The 17,686-nt window shown below is 39.4% G+C and overlaps 2 protein-coding genes across 3 annotated transcripts; both read right to left on the bottom strand.

The window, feature by feature from the left end:
* Positions 1 to 5,268: 5,268 nt before the first annotated feature.
* On the bottom strand, positions 5,269 to 7,466 carry LOC139384546 (large ribosomal subunit protein P2-like). Of its 2 annotated transcripts, none has more exons than XM_071129385.1 (5): positions 7,335 to 7,466; positions 6,440 to 6,563; positions 6,243 to 6,291; positions 5,934 to 6,029; positions 5,269 to 5,386 (listed from the first exon to the last, which is right to left on the bottom strand). In XM_071129385.1, exons 2-5 carry the CDS (start codon positions 6,560 to 6,562, stop codon positions 5,310 to 5,312), a joined length of 345 nt encoding a protein of 114 aa, XP_070985486.1. In that variant the 5' UTR covers position 6,563; positions 7,335 to 7,466; the 3' UTR covers positions 5,269 to 5,309. The 2 variants fall into 2 exon arrangements, with proteins under 2 accessions (XP_070985486.1, XP_070985487.1); XM_071129386.1 differs by having other exon boundaries at positions 7,265 to 7,379.
* Positions 7,467 to 7,965: 499 nt separating this feature from the next.
* LOC139384981 (protein lin-7 homolog C) lies at positions 7,966 to 16,893 on the bottom strand. Its single transcript, XM_071129938.1, has 5 exons — positions 16,752 to 16,893; positions 15,376 to 15,494; positions 14,795 to 14,866; positions 14,508 to 14,717; positions 7,966 to 11,985 (listed from the first exon to the last, which is right to left on the bottom strand). Exons 1-5 carry the CDS (start codon positions 16,786 to 16,788, stop codon positions 11,818 to 11,820), a joined length of 606 nt encoding a protein of 201 aa, XP_070986039.1. The 5' UTR covers positions 16,789 to 16,893; the 3' UTR covers positions 7,966 to 11,817.
* Positions 16,894 to 17,686: the final 793 nt, after the last annotated feature.

The following is a 17,686-nucleotide window of genomic DNA, read 5'->3' as shown; positions in this document are numbered from 1 at the left end:
TGATATGGAAGAGCACTGAAATATTCAATGTTACTTAAAAATTCAATGTAACTGTTCAGCATTTTATCAATTGTAGCTAAATGTCATTTGGGTCCTCTTATGAATATGAACATGTAAATATGTTTAAAATGTATTCTTAAAGCTGTTATTTATTTATTCATTCAAAACTGTCATTTGAAAAAATACAAATAAAATGTTGGTAATCTCATGGTAATTTTTTATCATTTGTATTACCCTATGTCATACTTTTATCATGTTCCATCATTATATATTACAAGACAGGTAATCATTTAATGTAATTCAAACAATTGCAGTGCTGCTTTTCACATTTATTCTTATAACAAGACATGGACTACAGTCATGCTTCAGTCATGCTCTGTATTATATGATACTCTGTTCAGCTCTCTGACTACTCACTGGGCACACACTGGTTGAATAAACATTGTTTCCATGTCATTTCGATGAAATTATGTTGAACCAATGTTGAATAGACATTGAATTGACAGGGTCACTGGCCTCCCGGGTGGCGCAGTGGTTAAGGGCGCTGTACTGCAGCGCCAGCTGTGCCATCAGAGTCCCTTTCAGAGCTGGTTGGGTTGTGTATCGGAGGACGCATGACATTCAGCCTTCGTCTCTCCCGAGCCCGTACGGGAGTTGTAGCAATGAGACAAGATAGTAGCTACTACAACAATTGGATACCACGAAATTGGGGAGAAAAAGGGGTAAAATTAAAATTAAAAAAAGGGTGATGGACTATTCCAAGGCTCAAGATCAAGGCCTGGTTATTTCATGTTCATGAATGTTGCATTTTACCCAATGAAACCCATAGCACACTATATCTCAGCTAACCCGTTATTAAAGGCTCAAGATTCAAGGCCTGGTTATTTCATGTTCATGAATGTTTCAAGTTTTATTAGTCGTATGTACAGGATACACATGGTATACACCTTCCAAATAAATTCTTACTTGCAATAATATATACTAAAAGATAAGATTATGAACATAATGTAAATGGCTAAGTAGAATAGAATAAACATTTTAAACAAGTATAATACAGGAAGGCACAATTTATAGTCTAATATTTATATGTGTTTTGAGGACGGGGTTTGGGGGGCAAGTGTTTAAATTGTGCAGTATATAACAATTTAACAATACTAGTCTGGTAGCTGCAGTTGTGATGAAGAAGACAGAATTCTGTCTGCCCGATGGTAATGGAGTGAACAACTCTTAGCTGATATGTGTGGGGTCCGTGATGATGCTGCGGGCCTTCCTCAGGCACTGTTTCAAGTAGATGTCCTGTGCTGGGCTGTCCTCACCACCTGCTGGAGGGTCTTGTGGTCATGGATGGAGCAATTCCCGCACCAGGCTGCTCTGATGGTGCAGCGGTAGTATTTGAAGAGGACATTGGGTGGCATGCCGGATTTCTTTAGCTGCCTTAGGAAGTAGAGACGCTGTTGCATCCTCTTGACAAGAGTTTTGGTGTTGTTGGTCCATGTCAAGTCCTCTGTGATGTGGACGTTGAGGAGTTTAAAACTACTGACTCCCATTGATGTGGATTGGGGCACTTTCCCTCCTCTGGTTCCTGAAGTCAACAATCAAACCCTTTCTTTTGCTGATGTTGAGGGGGAGGTTGGTGTCCTGGCATCCCAATGCCAGTTCACTTTCCTTCCTATAGGCTGATTCGTTGTTGTTGTTTTCCAGGCCTACAACTGTGGTGTTGTCAGCAAACTTAATAATGGAGTTGGTGTTGTGTGAGAACAGGGAGTACAGCAGAGGGCTGAGACACCTGTGTTAAGGCGTCAGCATGCTTCAATTTGCCTGGCGCCTAGCCGAACCTAACGAGTGTGCTTGCATTCTACCTTAAAAAATACTTTCGCTTGAAAAATTAGAAAAAAGCGACAATAATACTGTTTGTCAATTTTCAGACGCTGTAGCCAGTATAAACTTCCTCAAAATAGTCAGAATTAATCTAAGATAATTTAAGAAATCTGTAATTAATTTTGACATTTTTTTTGCAGAGATCTTCGTCACATAATTTTGCATCTGACTAGGCTAGGATGTTTGGTGCAGTATTTCTCAAGTGAAAAAATGTGCATGAGAAGGAGTCGTCTCCCTTTGAATGACAACAGGCACTTAATTGAAGAATCCTTACTGTTGATCAATTGTTGACGAGTCGGCTACCGACTTCGGCTTTTGGCTACCGACTTCGGCTACCGACACCGACTTTGGCTTGCCTCAAGAAAAAATGTTGTGTGCCTGAACAACCGAAAAAACCCTTGCCGAAGTCCAAAAAGAACCAAAATGTCACAAAATGTTGTCATAATATATGCATAAACTGTTTTGGCTGGGAAGCATGCAGACACCTTTCATCAGTGGTGAGGAGGTGCCAATGTTGTATTTTACCTAATGAAACCCATTGTGGGTGGTAGCTGTAACAAAAGTTGTACAAATGTAAAGGCCCAGTGCTGTAAAAAACGTAATTTCCTGTGTTTTATACATTTCCACACTATGAGGTTGGAATAATACTGTGAAATTGTAGAAAATTATGGTAATGCCCTTTTAGTGTAAGAGTTGTTTGAAATACGGCTGAAATTTCTGCCTGTTTGGTGAGATGGAGTTTTGGCTTGCCTGTTGACAAATTAGTTAATAGACCAATAAGAAAGCATTCCAAACCTCTCTGCCAATAACAGCTAGTTTTCCGTTTTCCCCTCCCCACAGACCATTCCCAGACAGTCATAGCAAAATTATTTTCTTGAGAAATTGCTCTTTGCTATTAAGATATGATTATTTCGGACCATTTCAATTGAAAACAATCACAGTAAGGTACTTAATTGTTAGCCAGAAATGATTTGATATTGAGATAACGGCTGCATTGGACCTTTAAGAGATTACATTTTACCTCAGGAAACTCATTGAGGGTGGTAATTGTAAAAGTCTATACCCAGGATACCCATTAAGGCTGGTAACTATAGGAACATGGTAGCATTATTTACATCAGGGGAATTTAGCAGTGTCAGCAGCCTATTTGCAACACATCTCGTTTAATGTACTTCGATTTGTGTGTTTCACTTGCATTCAGTAGTCTATGAATCACATGGTTATGAAGGCATAAATGTGTATACTTATATTAAATGGACAACTTATATTAAATGGACAAAAGGAATACCTATGTGAGAATACTATTCATTGACTACAGCTCAGCGTTCAACACCATAGTGCCCTCAAAGCTCATCACTAAGCTAAGGACCCAGGGATTAAACACCTGCCTCTGCAACTGGATCCTGGACTTCCTGACGGACTGCCCCCAGGTGGTAAGGGTAGGTAACAACACATCCGCTTTGCTGATCCTCAAAACAGGGGCCCCTCAGAAGTGCATGCTCAGTCCCCTCCTGTACTCCCTGTTCACTCATGACTGCACGGCCAGGCATGACTCCAACACCATCATTAAGTTTTCTGATGACACAACAGTGGTAGGCTTGATCACCGACAACATTGAGACAGCCTATAGGGAGGAGGTCATAGACCTGACTGTGTGGTGCAAGGACAACAACCTCTCCCTCAACGTGATCAAGACAAAGGAGATGATTGTGGACTACAGGAAAAGGAGGACCGAGCACGCACCATTCTCATCGACTGGGCTGGTATGGCAACTGCTCGGCCTCCGACCGCAAGGCACTACAGAGGGTAGTGCGTACGGCCAAGTACATCACCGGGGCCAAGCTTCCTGCCATCCAAGACCTCTATACCAGGCGGTGACAGAGGAAGGGCCTAAATATTGTCAAAGACTACAGCCACCCTAGTCATAGACTGTTCTCTCTGCTACCAGAGCGCCTTGTCTAGGTCCAAGAGGCTTATAAACAGCTTCTACCCCCAAGCCATAAAACTCCTGAACAGCTAGTCAAATGGCTACCCAGACTATTTGCATTGCCCCCCTCCACGCTGCTGCTACTCTGTTATTATCTATGCATAGTCACTTTAATAACTCTACCTACATGCACATATTACCTCAATTACCTCGACACCGGTATCCCCTGTATGTAGCCCCGCTATTGTTATTTACTGCTGCTTTTAAATATTTGTTATTATTATCTCTTTTTTTTGTTGGTATTTTCTTAAAACTGCATTGTTGTTAAGGGCTTATAAGTAAGCATTTCACTGTAATACCTGTTGTATTCGGCGCATGTGACAAATACCATTTGAAATGTTTGTATGTAGTTCTGTCCTTGTCTATTAATGTATGTATTAGCCTGTGATGTTTTATGTGGACCATAGGAAGAGTAGCTGCAGACTCATGAGCCCAACATTTGTTATACTACCCATTCAAGACAAGTGCCTAGGGAGACGGGTTGTTTCTGGACAGGGCCAGTAGCAGAAAGGAAAATAGCGCCATCTGCTATTTTACCCATGAATTTAACCTTTTACCACACTAGCAACTACCGAAAATCATTGTGTAGTAGCAGTGAAATTAGTCGACAATCAATACCAGTCACACACCTCGACTATAATTCCCAAAATAGAATTCAATTCAAAATGCACAATAGCAAGCAAATTACTACTTGCACCTCCACATGGCTGCACTGCAGCAACAAGCCCCAAAATGATTAAAGGTACATAACGGTACCCCTTATAGTCCAAGGACCTTACATGTTGTTTAAAGATGTGGCTCTGGAAGCCTCAACAGCCAAATACTCCATCTAAACCTGAATCGATTCTCAATTGTGGTAAAATTCTATAAACATAAATCCCTACTTTCATATCCCAAAATAATTTCACAAATGCTAAATACACTTGCTGTACAGTTAGGTATGCAGCCAATAGTATTTTTCCAGTGACAACCCTTTTGTAGGGTCCATTTACACACGTTAGGAGATGCAGATGGCCAATTAGCACAGGTTGTAAGTAGACTAACTTCAATCTGTTTTCTGTAAACACTAACATGGAGATACTGTATTTTTGTGTGGGTATTTCAGATATCAGATATTTCTATCTGATATGAAAGATAAGGTCCTTTTGCTTCCAAAACACTGCCGCAAGTGATGTGTGGTAATGTTCAAACTGAGCATCCAGGGCTCTTAACAAAATTCCCCAGTACAGAAGACGCAGTCATCCAATGACTTGTGTAATGTAATGGAACAGTCATGATCAAAGGCTATGCAGCACCCAAATGCTTCAGCGACTGACTGACTGTGTCCAGACGAAAAATAAATAAAAAAGTTACCTTTCATTAAGCAAAATACCCAATGCAGAAAATACAAGGAACATTTAGCCTGTTCCTTAATTACAAAGTTTATTTCAGATTTTTAACAAGTTTAGTCGAACAGGCCGAATCCCATGTCGTCATCAGATCCCTCTTCAGACTCCTCCTTCTCTTCCTTCTTCTCCTCAGCTGTAAAGAGATCACAGTAATCAATTAACAATACCATCTTCACCAAATACATTGTCTGAAAACAGAGATATTCAAAGCTAGTTATAGTGAAAGTAATATAATAAACAGTTTACCAAAATACATGTTCATAAACAAAATAAACTACCCTTTATGAACTAGTAATGCGCTGATCAGCCATTTATTAATCTGAAACTGACCTGCTGTTTTTAAAACGGTCCCATTCTACCAGCCTTGATGTATAAAAATAATGATCCCCGCCAATTAGAAAATCCATGCATTTAGCAATGAAACTGTTTTAATGCTGTTTGCATTGAGACAGTTCTGGTCATTACTATAACATTTCCAATGTATTTAGTAAAGGCAAATAAGCTTTAGCTTGCCTGACCAAGTGCCCAATAGATATTGAGCTGACCCACACATCAATATGTATAACTTAACACCCCATTAGAAGGCTTTGAGCCCGGTTTGGTATGAAAAATTATAGACATCCAAAAGGTCAACTTGACAAGGATCTCGAACACTCATGTGGGGTCTGATGTATGCTCACCTGCAGTGGGGGCAGCTGCCCCAGCAGCAGCGGCTCCACCTGAGCTGGCCACTGCCACAGCACCACCTGCTGGCATACTGGCCAGTTTACCATAGCCTGTGAGAAAAATTACAGTTAACTGATTTAATTACAACTATATTGCTATATATACCAATAACTAATAACACTAATACAGTGGCAGATAAGCCTTGCTAGAGTTTCAAAGCAAATGTCTAGCAGATTAAACCACCAGTGTGCTTAGTCCAGAATGGATTAAGATGTGTTCTCTTCAGTGACTTTAGATTATGCATTGACAGTTCTGCAACTCACCTTGGGCAATCACCTCTTCCACATTTTTGCCACCGAGTTCAGTGACGACCTGAAGGGGGGGGGGGGGGGTCATAAATTAGTGGTCCATAGAAATTGCAAGCATGTTTTCTGTTTGAGCTCAACTTTCAGAACACACACGTTGTGCGTTTATTTTACTCAACACTGAGATAAGGTCAAACATGTGATATTAAGCATACCTTCTCCATGCGTGTTTTGTCAGCCTCAATGCCAACACTTTCCAGGATCTTCTTGATGTCCGCAGACTGTGGACTGGCATTACCACCAAGGGCAGAGAGCAGGTATGCAGCAACGTAACGCATTCTGCAATACAGGTCATGATGCAGTTATACATCATATAACAAAAAACAAGGCATAAAAAAAAAAATCCAATACAGTTAAGTTACTTTAGACAAATACTAAACATGCGTCTCAAAGGGAACGTCGCAGTATAATCCTATAACCTGCAGAAACAATTATAACAATTGTCCATGTCATACCCACAGATCATCAAGTAGCTAGGCCTATACATGCCTACTTTGCATTTGTTTCAAGAGTGACATTTATACACCTTCTCCAGAATCTAAGTGAGAAAAAAACACTTTGGTTGCGCATCTTAACCAAACACTGGGACTCATTGCCTTACTCAAAACATCTGATAGATTAGTTAACTAGGTAACGTTGGCTAGATAACTGAGGTTAGCAAATTAGCTAGCTAGTCGAGCTTGCTAGCGCACTGTCCACAAAGTTCCAGTCAGTGAGGTTGTCACTGATAACTTATTTATTCAATCAGAATATAAAGATGTGGCATTGAAAAACTCCCTAGTGAATAATGTTACCAATCACTTAGATAGCTACAGTTTTGGGCCTTGTTTCTTTGAGGCAATAGTGAGAGCGAGTACACATGGTGACATGTCATGGATGTTAGGTAGCAAGCTAACTGGCTAGCATGCTCCTCTCCAATACATTATTTGCTGTCCAATTTTAGGTTAGGGGTAAGACAAATATTTGAAAGGAATGCCTACGTTATGGTTCCGTGTTGGACTTATTTTCACTGGGTGTGTATATCCTAAATTGCCTTTAAAAGACACTCACTTGACACGGAAAAGACAGAGATGCGTGTTCACGACGAGATTTGCACAGGCGGAAAGGAAGTTCCAAGGCAGCGGGGAAACGGAAAAACGCGTGATGGGCGGGGAAATCGAATAAATTTTGATTGGAGGAGAAAATTCCAACAGGGTGGACTTGATTTGCAAGGCGAAGTGAGGAGATGGTCCGGAGACGTCAACCCAATGAAAATGGTCAGAAAAAAAAACATTTAGGGAAACTGGAATTCACTACATGGTGATAATGATACGCCGCATGTAAGTGATTGGGCCACTGTTCAGTCCAGCAAAGTGCCAGCAAAGTGCCATTGACTCTCAGTGGTCAATAACGGGACAGATGGAGCTGGGACTGTGCTGTGACCTTAGAACAGACACCTAATTTGGACTACATTAGTACCAACATAGTGCCATACTCTATGAAACGGCACAGAGCCCTTACTATAGTACCATTCTTGCCTCTGGCAATATGACATAATATGGCATCATCAAAATTTGGTATCAAACAAAAAACGTGGGCCTCCTAAACAAAAAGGATGTTAAAACTACAATTGTTAAAGGAAATACACAATAAAAGTGATGGTAATAGTAAATTGAGAATAAAAATAAGCAAATGAAAAACATTTTTCATGGTATCATTTATTTTGTGCAGTTTTTGGATCTAAATAATTCTATACATCCACGTAACACAATACAAATGGACAGAATAAACTGAGAGCAGCACATTTTGTAAGTAGACCTAACAGTCCAAAACAGGCAAACATTAAACATGATATCAAATAGTTCTCATAAAAGTTTCAAGTTTGGTCTTGGTACTCAAAACAAGAATATAACAGTCAGAAAAGGAATACAAATCATTTCAGGATTTTTTCTCTCTCACGAAAATCCCTTGTAAAAAATAAAAATATCAAAAGAAAACACTTAGAAAAATATTGTATTGACCCTTCCAAAATATAAGAGGGTAGAAACCTGAGGGGTGTTTCACAAAGCTCTAGGAATTGGCAAGGTAACTGTCCTGAACATTCTGTTGAAACCATTAATGTCAGTCACAAGGACAACATTTCAGTAATCATACTGAGGGGCAAGCCGACATGTAACCAACTTGCTATGGTGTGCCAAATCTGTTAAGCCTTTGTTTATTTTACACATCTGTTTAAAAGTATGAATATAACATAGAATATTTTCTTTATGAAGTGAAGAAAACTTGCGAATGAAATACATAATGTTTCATGATTTAGATGAATACCTTTTATTCAATTCAGCAAAAACGTTAAATCTATTTTATCAATATAACTGGAATTATACAGTACATTCACGAGTGACCCTAAAATTAAAATACAAACTATACTATTCAGGTGAAAAATAACATATCTGGAATTGAAATCAGTGATGCCAAATTAAGTTAACATCTTAAAGGGATAGTTCACCCAAATGGGACATGTACCTAATTTTATAGGTCAACAAGTAATCAGCAACCAAAAATATGGCTTTGTTAACTCAACCACAGCTTAGCAACAGCATAGCAACGTTATTGGTCTTTATTTTGAACTGTATTAGTGAAGGTGGGTTTCACATACCAGTAGATAACATGCATTTTTGATGAATGCCATTCAATAAAGGGTTTACCCGCATTGAAAGATAGCAGGTAGCACCCTATTTCAAACAACCATGCTGGTGGTAGTGCAATTGTCTTTTTCTCGTTTATGCTTTTTGGAAACGTTAGTTTGTGTTGGACAACAATGGCATTTGTGTCGTCGCTGCGACAAGTTGGCTGACCTACTGTAAACCCACTTTGAATGAGTTGGCCACACTGTTGATGTGTGAATAGAGCAAAATAACTCAAAGAAATTAGAGAAAAAAAATGGCTATGGGAATGCAGCTTTCTTGGGGAATCTCAAAATCCACTGACCCTGTTCATGAAATACCCCTGTGGTTTCGAAAGGTTCTGACTTATTTGCTCTTTTTAAATATTTAAAATGTCAGGTTTGCCTCAGGTCTCAAAATTGTATACTGTCCCCCCTTACTGTCATAAAGGGAAACGGTTATCTGAATTTTAATAGACAGATTCTGTGCTTAGTAAGCCTTCTCCCTGCCCACTGAAAACCTACACATTTGAAGGCTCTAAATGATTAATGGGATGCAAAAGCTAGAAGTTGCTGAATATTTTATGAGACAGCAAAATCTTTTTTTAAAGCTTGTAAGACAGTAAAAACATCAGCACAAGGTTAAAAATAAATTCAGAGAATGTATTATTTAATTCCTTAACAATTTAAGATTAGAATACTAAACACAGATCTACCAAAACGTTCACACGTGTTATTTTCAGGAGGGAAAAAAACTAAAAAAAGAGACCATGGTGAAACATAACGTCTCCATTTAGCTTTCATATACTGGTAAACACAAAATTTATATATAAATTTACACACAATTCCTTCGAGAATATATATATTCTATACCTCTTATATCCCAAATGTATTATATTACTACCAGTTCTTTTCACTCTCAAAAATAGCAGGTGTGAAGTTTGCATTCCTGCAAATGCTTAGTAAACTGGCATTGAAGTGTTAAATCATCTGAGCTTAGTTTTATACCCAAATGAAAATGAGGGTAATTTGAATGACAGTACAAGTTTAAATACATTTGTATTGCCCTGAGGCACATTATAAAGGCTGTACTAAAATAAATAAATACCATCTCTTCAATCAATGAACCTCTGTTGTGGGTCTCATAGGTCCTCAAAAAGCATCCAATATGTCAGCCCAAAATGTAATGCACATGTAAAGCGTGAATGACCAACTACTTGTAGAAATATGATAAATCTAGTGTTTGCCTTGAGTCGTGGTGTCAGAAGTCGCAGGGGTAGGGTGTAGAAAAGGTAGAAATATAATATATAGTGGGGCAAAAAAGTATTTTGTCAGCCACCAATTGCGCATGTTCTCCCACTTAAAAAGATGAGAGGCCTGTAATTTTCATCATATGTACACTTCAACTATGACAGACAAAATGAAAAAAAAAATATCCAGAAAATCACATTGTAGGATTTTTAATTAATTTAATTTATACTCGTTACCTGTATTAATGGCACCTGCTTGAACGTGTTATCAGTATAGAAGACACCTGTCCACAACCTCAAACAGTCACACTCCAAACTCCACTATGGCCAAGACCAAAGAGCTGTCAAAGGACACCAGAAACAAACTTGTAGACCTGCACCAGGCTGGGAAGACTGAATCTGCAATAGGTAAGCAGCTTGGTTTGAAGAAATCAACTGTGGGAGCAATTATTAGGAAATGGAAGACATACAAGACCACTGATAATCTCCCTCGATCTGGGACTCCATGCAAGATCTCACCCCGTGGGGTCAAAATGATCACAAGAACGGTGAGCAAAAATCACAGAACCACACGGGGGGACCTAGTGAATGACCTGCAGAGAGCTGGGACCAAAGAAACAAAGCCTACCATCAGTAACACACTACGCCGCCAGGGACTCAAATCCTGCAGTGCCAGACGTGTCCCCCTGCTTAAGCCAGAACATGTCCAGGCCCGTCTGAAGTTTGCTTGAGAGCATTTGGATGATCCAGAAGAAGATTGGGAGAATGTCATATGGTCAGATGAAACCAAAATATAACTTTTTGGTAAAAACTCAACTCGTCGTGTTTGGAGGACAAAGAATTCTGAGTTGCATCCAAAGAACACCATACCTAGTGTTTACTTTTTATTTTATTTTACCTTTATTTAACTAGGCAAGTCAGTTAAGAACAAATTCTTATTTTCAATGACGGCCTAGGAACAGTGGGTTAACTGCCTGTTCAGGGGCCGAACGGCAGATTTGTACCTCTGTCAGCTCGGGGGTTTGAACTTGCAACTTTCCGGTTACTAGTCCAACACTCTAACCACTAGGCTACCCTGCCGCCACAGTGAAGCATGGGGGCCTAGCCAGTCTCCAGATCTCAACCCCATAGAAAATCTTTGGAGGGAGTTGAAAGTCCGTGTTGCCCAGCAATAGCCCCAAAACATCACTGCTCTAGAGGAGATCTGCGTGGAGGAATGGGCCAAAATACCAGCAACAGTGTGTGAAAACCTTGTGAAGACTTACAGAAAATGTTTGACCTCTGTCATTGCCAACAAAGGGTATATAACAAAGTATTGAGATAAACTTTTGTTATTGACCAAATACTTATTTTCCACCATAATTTACAAATAAATTCATTAAAAATCCTACAATGTGAATTTCTGGAATTATTTTTCTAATTTTGTCTGTCATAGTTGAAATGTACAGGCCTCTCTCATCTTTTTAAGTGGGAGAACTTGCACAATTGGTGGCTGACTAAATACTTTTTTGCCCCACTGTATGTGGATCCAAACTAAAAACTTAGTGTGCTAAGTTTTAGAAGAAGGTTAAAATTGTGACTGGGACAGATGGCTGGAAGAGGGTGAAAGATGAGGGAATTGCGTGCCAGTGATGAAAAAACACTATTGGGGATAGCTGTTCTGTTGCCGGCGCTTTGCAGACCTCATCTTCTCAAAGCGGGACTCCATTTCCTCAAGGACTTTAGGAGTGTACCTGACCACCAGCTTCACAGTGCCCTGGGCAGCTTTGAGAAGCTCCACAGCTTTCTCATGGTGCTCCCCCTCCACACTCTGGAAAGAAAGAGATAAAAGGAGGATTAATTTAAATAACAAACAAAATTAGGTGACTGAATATGATAAATGTATATTGATAGTGGCCGTGTCCGAAATCTGGCTTGCCTGCTATTTAATTAAACTGCATACTGTGTACTAATCATAACACATACAGTTGAAGTCCAAAGTTTACATACACCTTAGCCAAATACATTTAAACTCAGGTTTTTCACAATTCCTGACATTTAATCCTAGAAAAAATTCCCTGTCTTAGGTCACTTAGGATCACCACTTTATTTTAAGAATGTGAAATGTCAGAATAATAGCAGATAGAAGGATTTATTTCAGCTTTTATTTCTTTCATCACATCCCCAGGGCTCAGAAGTTAACATATACTCAATTAGTATTTGGTAGTGTTGCCTTTCAATTGTTTAACTTGGGTCAAACGTTTTGGGTAGCCTTCCACAAGCTTCCCACAATAAATTGGGTGAATTTTGCCCCATTCCATCTTGACAGAGCTGGTAACTGAGTCAGGTTTGTAGGCCTCCTTGCTCGCACACACTTTTTCAGTTCTGCCCACACATTTTCTGTAGGATTGAGGTCAGGGCTTTGTGATGGACACTCCAATGCCTTGACTTTGATGTCCTTAAGCCATTTTGCCACAACTTTGGAAGGATGCTTGGGTACATTGTCCATTTGGAAGACCCATTTGCTTGAACTTTCTGACTGATGTCTTGAGATGTTGCTTCAATATATCCACATAATTTTCCTTCCTCATAATGCTGTCTATTTTGTGAAGCACACCAGTCACTCCTGCAGCAAAGCACCCCCACAACATGATGCTGCCACCACCGTGCTTCACGGTTGGGATGGGGCTCTTCGGCTTGCAAGCCTCCCCCTTTTTCCTCCAAACGTAACGATTGTCATTATGGCCAAACAGTTCTATTTTTGTTTCATCAGACCAGAGGACATTTCTCCAAAAGTACGATATTTGTCCCCATGTGCAGTTGCAAACCGTAGTCTGGCTTTTTTATGGCAGTTTAGGAGCAGTGGCTTCTTCCTTGCTGAGCGTCCTTTCAGGTTATAGGACTCATTTTACTGTGGATATAGATAATTTTGTACAGCATCTCCACAAGGTCCTTTGCTGTTGTTCTGGGATTGATTTGCACCTTTCGCACCAAAGTATGTTCATCTCTAGGAGACAGAACGCGTCTCCTTCCTGAGCGGTATGACGGCTGCGTGGTCCCATGGTGTTTATACTTGCATACTATTGTTTGTACAGATGAACGTGGTACGTTCAGGCATTTGGAAATTGCTCCCAAGGATGAACCAGACTTGTGGAGGTCTACCATTTTTTTTCTGAGGTCTTGGCTGATTTGATTTTCCCATGAGGTTAAGCAAAGAGGCAATGAGTTTAAAGGTAGGCCTTGAAATACATCCACATGTAAACCTCCAATTGACTCAAATGATGTCAATTAGCCTATCAGAAGCTTCTAAAGCCATGACATAATTTTCTGGAACTGTCCAAGCTGTTTAAAGGCACAATCAACTTACTGTATGTAAACTTCTGACCCACAGGAATTGTGATACAGTGAATTATAAGTTAAATAATCTGTCTGTAAACAATTGTTGGAAAAATTACTTGTGTCATGCACAAAGTAGATGTCTTAACAGACTTGCCAAAACTATAGTTTGTTAACAAAAAAATTGTGGAGTGGTTGAAAAAACGAGTTTTAATGACTCCAACCTAAGTGTATGTAAACTTCTGACTTCAACTGTATTCTGGTCCTGGAACCATTGCTTAAAGGAATAATCCACTCAAAAGTATACATTTTTTTCATTAGTCCACTGTTTATAGAGTCCCAACATGTGTTGCATGTCAGCAATCAAGTTTTCAAGATATAGAACTTTTCAAAAAGCAAGTTGTTGCCACATCATCATGATGATGCGTAAAACCACTAAACAAGGGACACTTTTTTGTTGTCTGTTTAACTAAACCAGTGTTTTATCATAATGAGAGCATATGCTCTCATTATGAGAATTGGGGGGGTGTACAAATAATGTCCTAACCGACTTGCCAAAACGATAGTTTGTTAACAAGAAATTTGTGGAGTGGTTGAAAAACAAGTGAATTACTCCAACCTAAGTGTATGTAAAGTTCTGACTTCAACTGTACTATTTATAACGTTGTGTTTAGTAAAAACGAATGCAGTAAGCAAAATATAACAGCCTACTAGGCTCATCCTACAATGGGCAATTGTGTCGATTCCCTACATTCATTTATTTTGGTACAGCTTGTCCCCTCAGCTGTTGTCAGACACATGTGGGCCTCGAAATACAATTATCTTCCTCAAGTGCAGCAAATACTACTAAACAAAAAGCCAAAATGAGTATGACATCCTGGAATTTTTAAAGCATACTCAATTTTCGAAATTGCACATTCTACAAAACTTTATTTTTCGCCTTCCCAAAATGCCTACTATTTAGAACGCAAGTATGGGTATATGGACACAGCCAGAGACTGCATAAACAACACATACCACCCCGTTGACAGAAAGAAGCTGGTCGCCTCTCTTGAGGCCCCCGTGGCGGTCGGCGATTCCACCAGGAATGATGCGTGAGATGTAAATAGGAGAGTTCTGTTCCTTCCCTCCCATTATATTGAAGCCAAGTCCTTCCTCTGTCTTAGGCAGCTCCACCACGCGAGGGTGTGAGTGCCCCTCACTGGCCGCAAACGCTGCAACAGTGGCCTACAAGACAAGAGAGGTTGTTAACCCAGAGTTGCCTACAGAGTTGTTTAATATTGATTGTTGTTGTTTTGACATACCTTGGCTGTGGCATTTGCCCTGACTTCTGGGCTACTGTTAATGTCCACTGTCTCATACACATGTTCATACACCTACAGAGTTGTTTAGAAAAGGCAGAAAGAAGGTTAGTCGAATGCAAACTGCAAAGCTGAATTACTTCCGTCAAAAGGTCTGACATGTTAAAAATGGAGATCCTGGTAGTTCTTGCTGTCCAGGGTTCCAAGCTATTAATTAATCCTCAAACTGGATAGCTTATTTCATAATCACAACACTATACACTGACATTGAAGGAATGACAAATCTTATATCTGAAATCAAATAACTAGTCTATAGGCAGCAATCAAACAATTCATGTTTTATAGGCCTGTCTGTATCAGCCTCATCTCACATAAGTACACAAATCCGAGTCTGGAGGTCTAGAGTACTGCTGATTATTTTTTTTCCACTCACCTGGTGCCCCAGGTCTGAATCAGTCACACTTATTGGAGGGGGAGAATGAAAATCAGCAGTACTTCTGGCCTTGAGGTCCAGATTTGGCCACATAATTTGAGTTGAACTTTGAAGGGTGTGATGGGCATTTAATGGCATTGTCACAGCTCACCTCTCGCACAGCATTACAGAACTCGCTCTGCAAGACCCTTTGCAGTGCCTGCAGTTTCTGTGGTGGCACTTCCCCTGTCCTCTGGAGCTTGTCAAGCAATTCAATGGCCCGAGAAATGTCTGTGGGTAGAAAACATGGAGACCACCCACCGTCAGAGATCTTACCAATAATTGACATCGATTTAAAGACTTTGGTTTGGGAAATAATTGCTTGAGGCAGAGGATCTAACACTCCAGCACAAGAGTAATGGAGTCTGTTGGTTTTTGATTTTGTAGATTGATTAAGTCAATCTGTCCATGCACAGGGTATTATGATGCAGGCATAGCTGATCATTACCAAATCTTCATCACAATGCTTGTAAACACATGGTAGAATTCAATGGACAGGGACTTGTATCATCAGGACTGCAAGCAACATAGTCTGGGCTTTCGGGCGCAACATTTTCAAACTAACCTAGCTAGCTACTGAGCTACAGCTAGCTACATACTGGACGCTGAACTTTTGTTTGGGTGCAACTGCTAACATTACTAGGAAGCTACAAAGTACCCATTTGTCGCACTTGAGTAAAAGTAAAGATACCTTAATAGAAAACAACTAAAGTAAAAGTCACCCAGTAAAATACTACTTGAGTAAAAGTATATTTGTTTTTGTATTTGGTTTTAAATATACGTAAGTATCAAAAGTAAACGTATTAATAATTTCAAATTCCTTACATTATGCAAACCACACGGCACCATTTTTAAAATGTATGGATAGCCAGGAGCACAATACAACACTCAGACATTCATTTACAAACAAAGCATGTGTGTTTAGTGAGTGTGCCAGATCAGAGGCAGTAGGGATGACCAGGGTATGTTCTCTTGATAAGTGTGTGAATTGAACCATTTTCCTGTCAAAATGTAACCAGTACTTTTGGGTGTCAGGGAAAATGTATGGAGTAAAAAGTACATTGTTTTCTTTAGATAGGTAGTGAAGTAAAAGTTGGCAAAAATATAAATAGTAAAGTACAGATACCCCCAAAAACGATTTAAGTAGGACCTTAAAGTATTTGTTCATAAGTACTTTACTCCACTGCAAACTACCAGCCTTAGAGGATAGCTATCTAAATCAGCTAACGTTAGCTGGCTACAACATTAGCAACTCAGCCCATCTGTCTTTCTTAAAACTAAAGCGATTATATTGGAATAATCTATTTTTCTTTCGACTTTTGAAAGATGATTGTACTTTGGGCTAGTTATTTCAAAATTAAATGGCTAACTAAATTAAATTCCAGATTAGCTACCGTTATCTAGCTAGCCATCTGTTCGGCTCGTGTGTATTTTCATAATTTTAACCATTATTATTGATCAAGCGATCTGTGTTGTTTGACGTTTTACCTCTTTCCAGTCGAACAGGTTCCCCCAAAGACGCCATAATAACCCAAATCCGGCACAGTTCGGGAGAAATTATCAGGCTAGCAAAATATCCACTCGGCGATAAACAGATTTGAGCTGTATTGACGGGGATTGTTGTTGCGTCAAGGACACGCAATCGGCGCAATATACGGTCAATGTGCCCAATCCACGATGGGGGAGAAACTGAGAAGTTATATCTATTTTTGAAAATGTGGTATCCTAAATGTATAACCTGCAATATTTACAGTTTTTCAATGGTTATCTAAATTATAGATTTTAACGTATAGTTATTAAAATGTCTTAACTGATCATTATTCATAACCCAAAATGAATTGTTTGTAAATGTCTTTGTAAACCTACAATGTTGATTCAATATGTTTAAGCCATAATTTTGATCTCTGTCAGTGCTTGCATAATGTATGCATTTCTATTGATTAATTTCCACTTCTCACAGCAATAAGGAATTTGCCTTCTGAGAGCTGAAACACTACATAGGCTCATTACTATGTATTAAACTGTGTTACCTTATCATAACGGCGAAACTGAGGACATAGACTATTGACCAATTTTTTATGTTTTTGTTGTGATAGGAGACTTGTAAACACATTATGTAGGCCTGTACTTTGGAAGGATACCTCAAATGATGTTTAGAAAAGTGATTTCTCTATCATAAAATGCAATTTTCTGAGTACTATAGATATATATGCAATAATTTAAGTGCTATTTGTGTGTGCAAATCGTACGGAATATACCTTGAATGCACTTTTATTGTTATCTCTTATTATCACAATTAGGCATGTTTTGGTATCCTTTGTGAGAGAATGTTGTCCATCCATTTCTAGGCATGGGACACCTACCTGTGTCGATGGGACAGGGTTGAGATGGCCCATCCAAGGAATTCACCAGTCAAGGATGCT

This window comes from Oncorhynchus clarkii, chromosome 26, assembly GCF_045791955.1.
Source record: "Oncorhynchus clarkii lewisi isolate Uvic-CL-2024 chromosome 26, UVic_Ocla_1.0, whole genome shotgun sequence".
In the NCBI taxonomy this organism is placed as follows: domain Eukaryota; kingdom Metazoa; phylum Chordata; class Actinopteri; order Salmoniformes; family Salmonidae; genus Oncorhynchus; species Oncorhynchus clarkii.
This window is presented reverse-complemented; position numbering and strand designations above follow the sequence as displayed.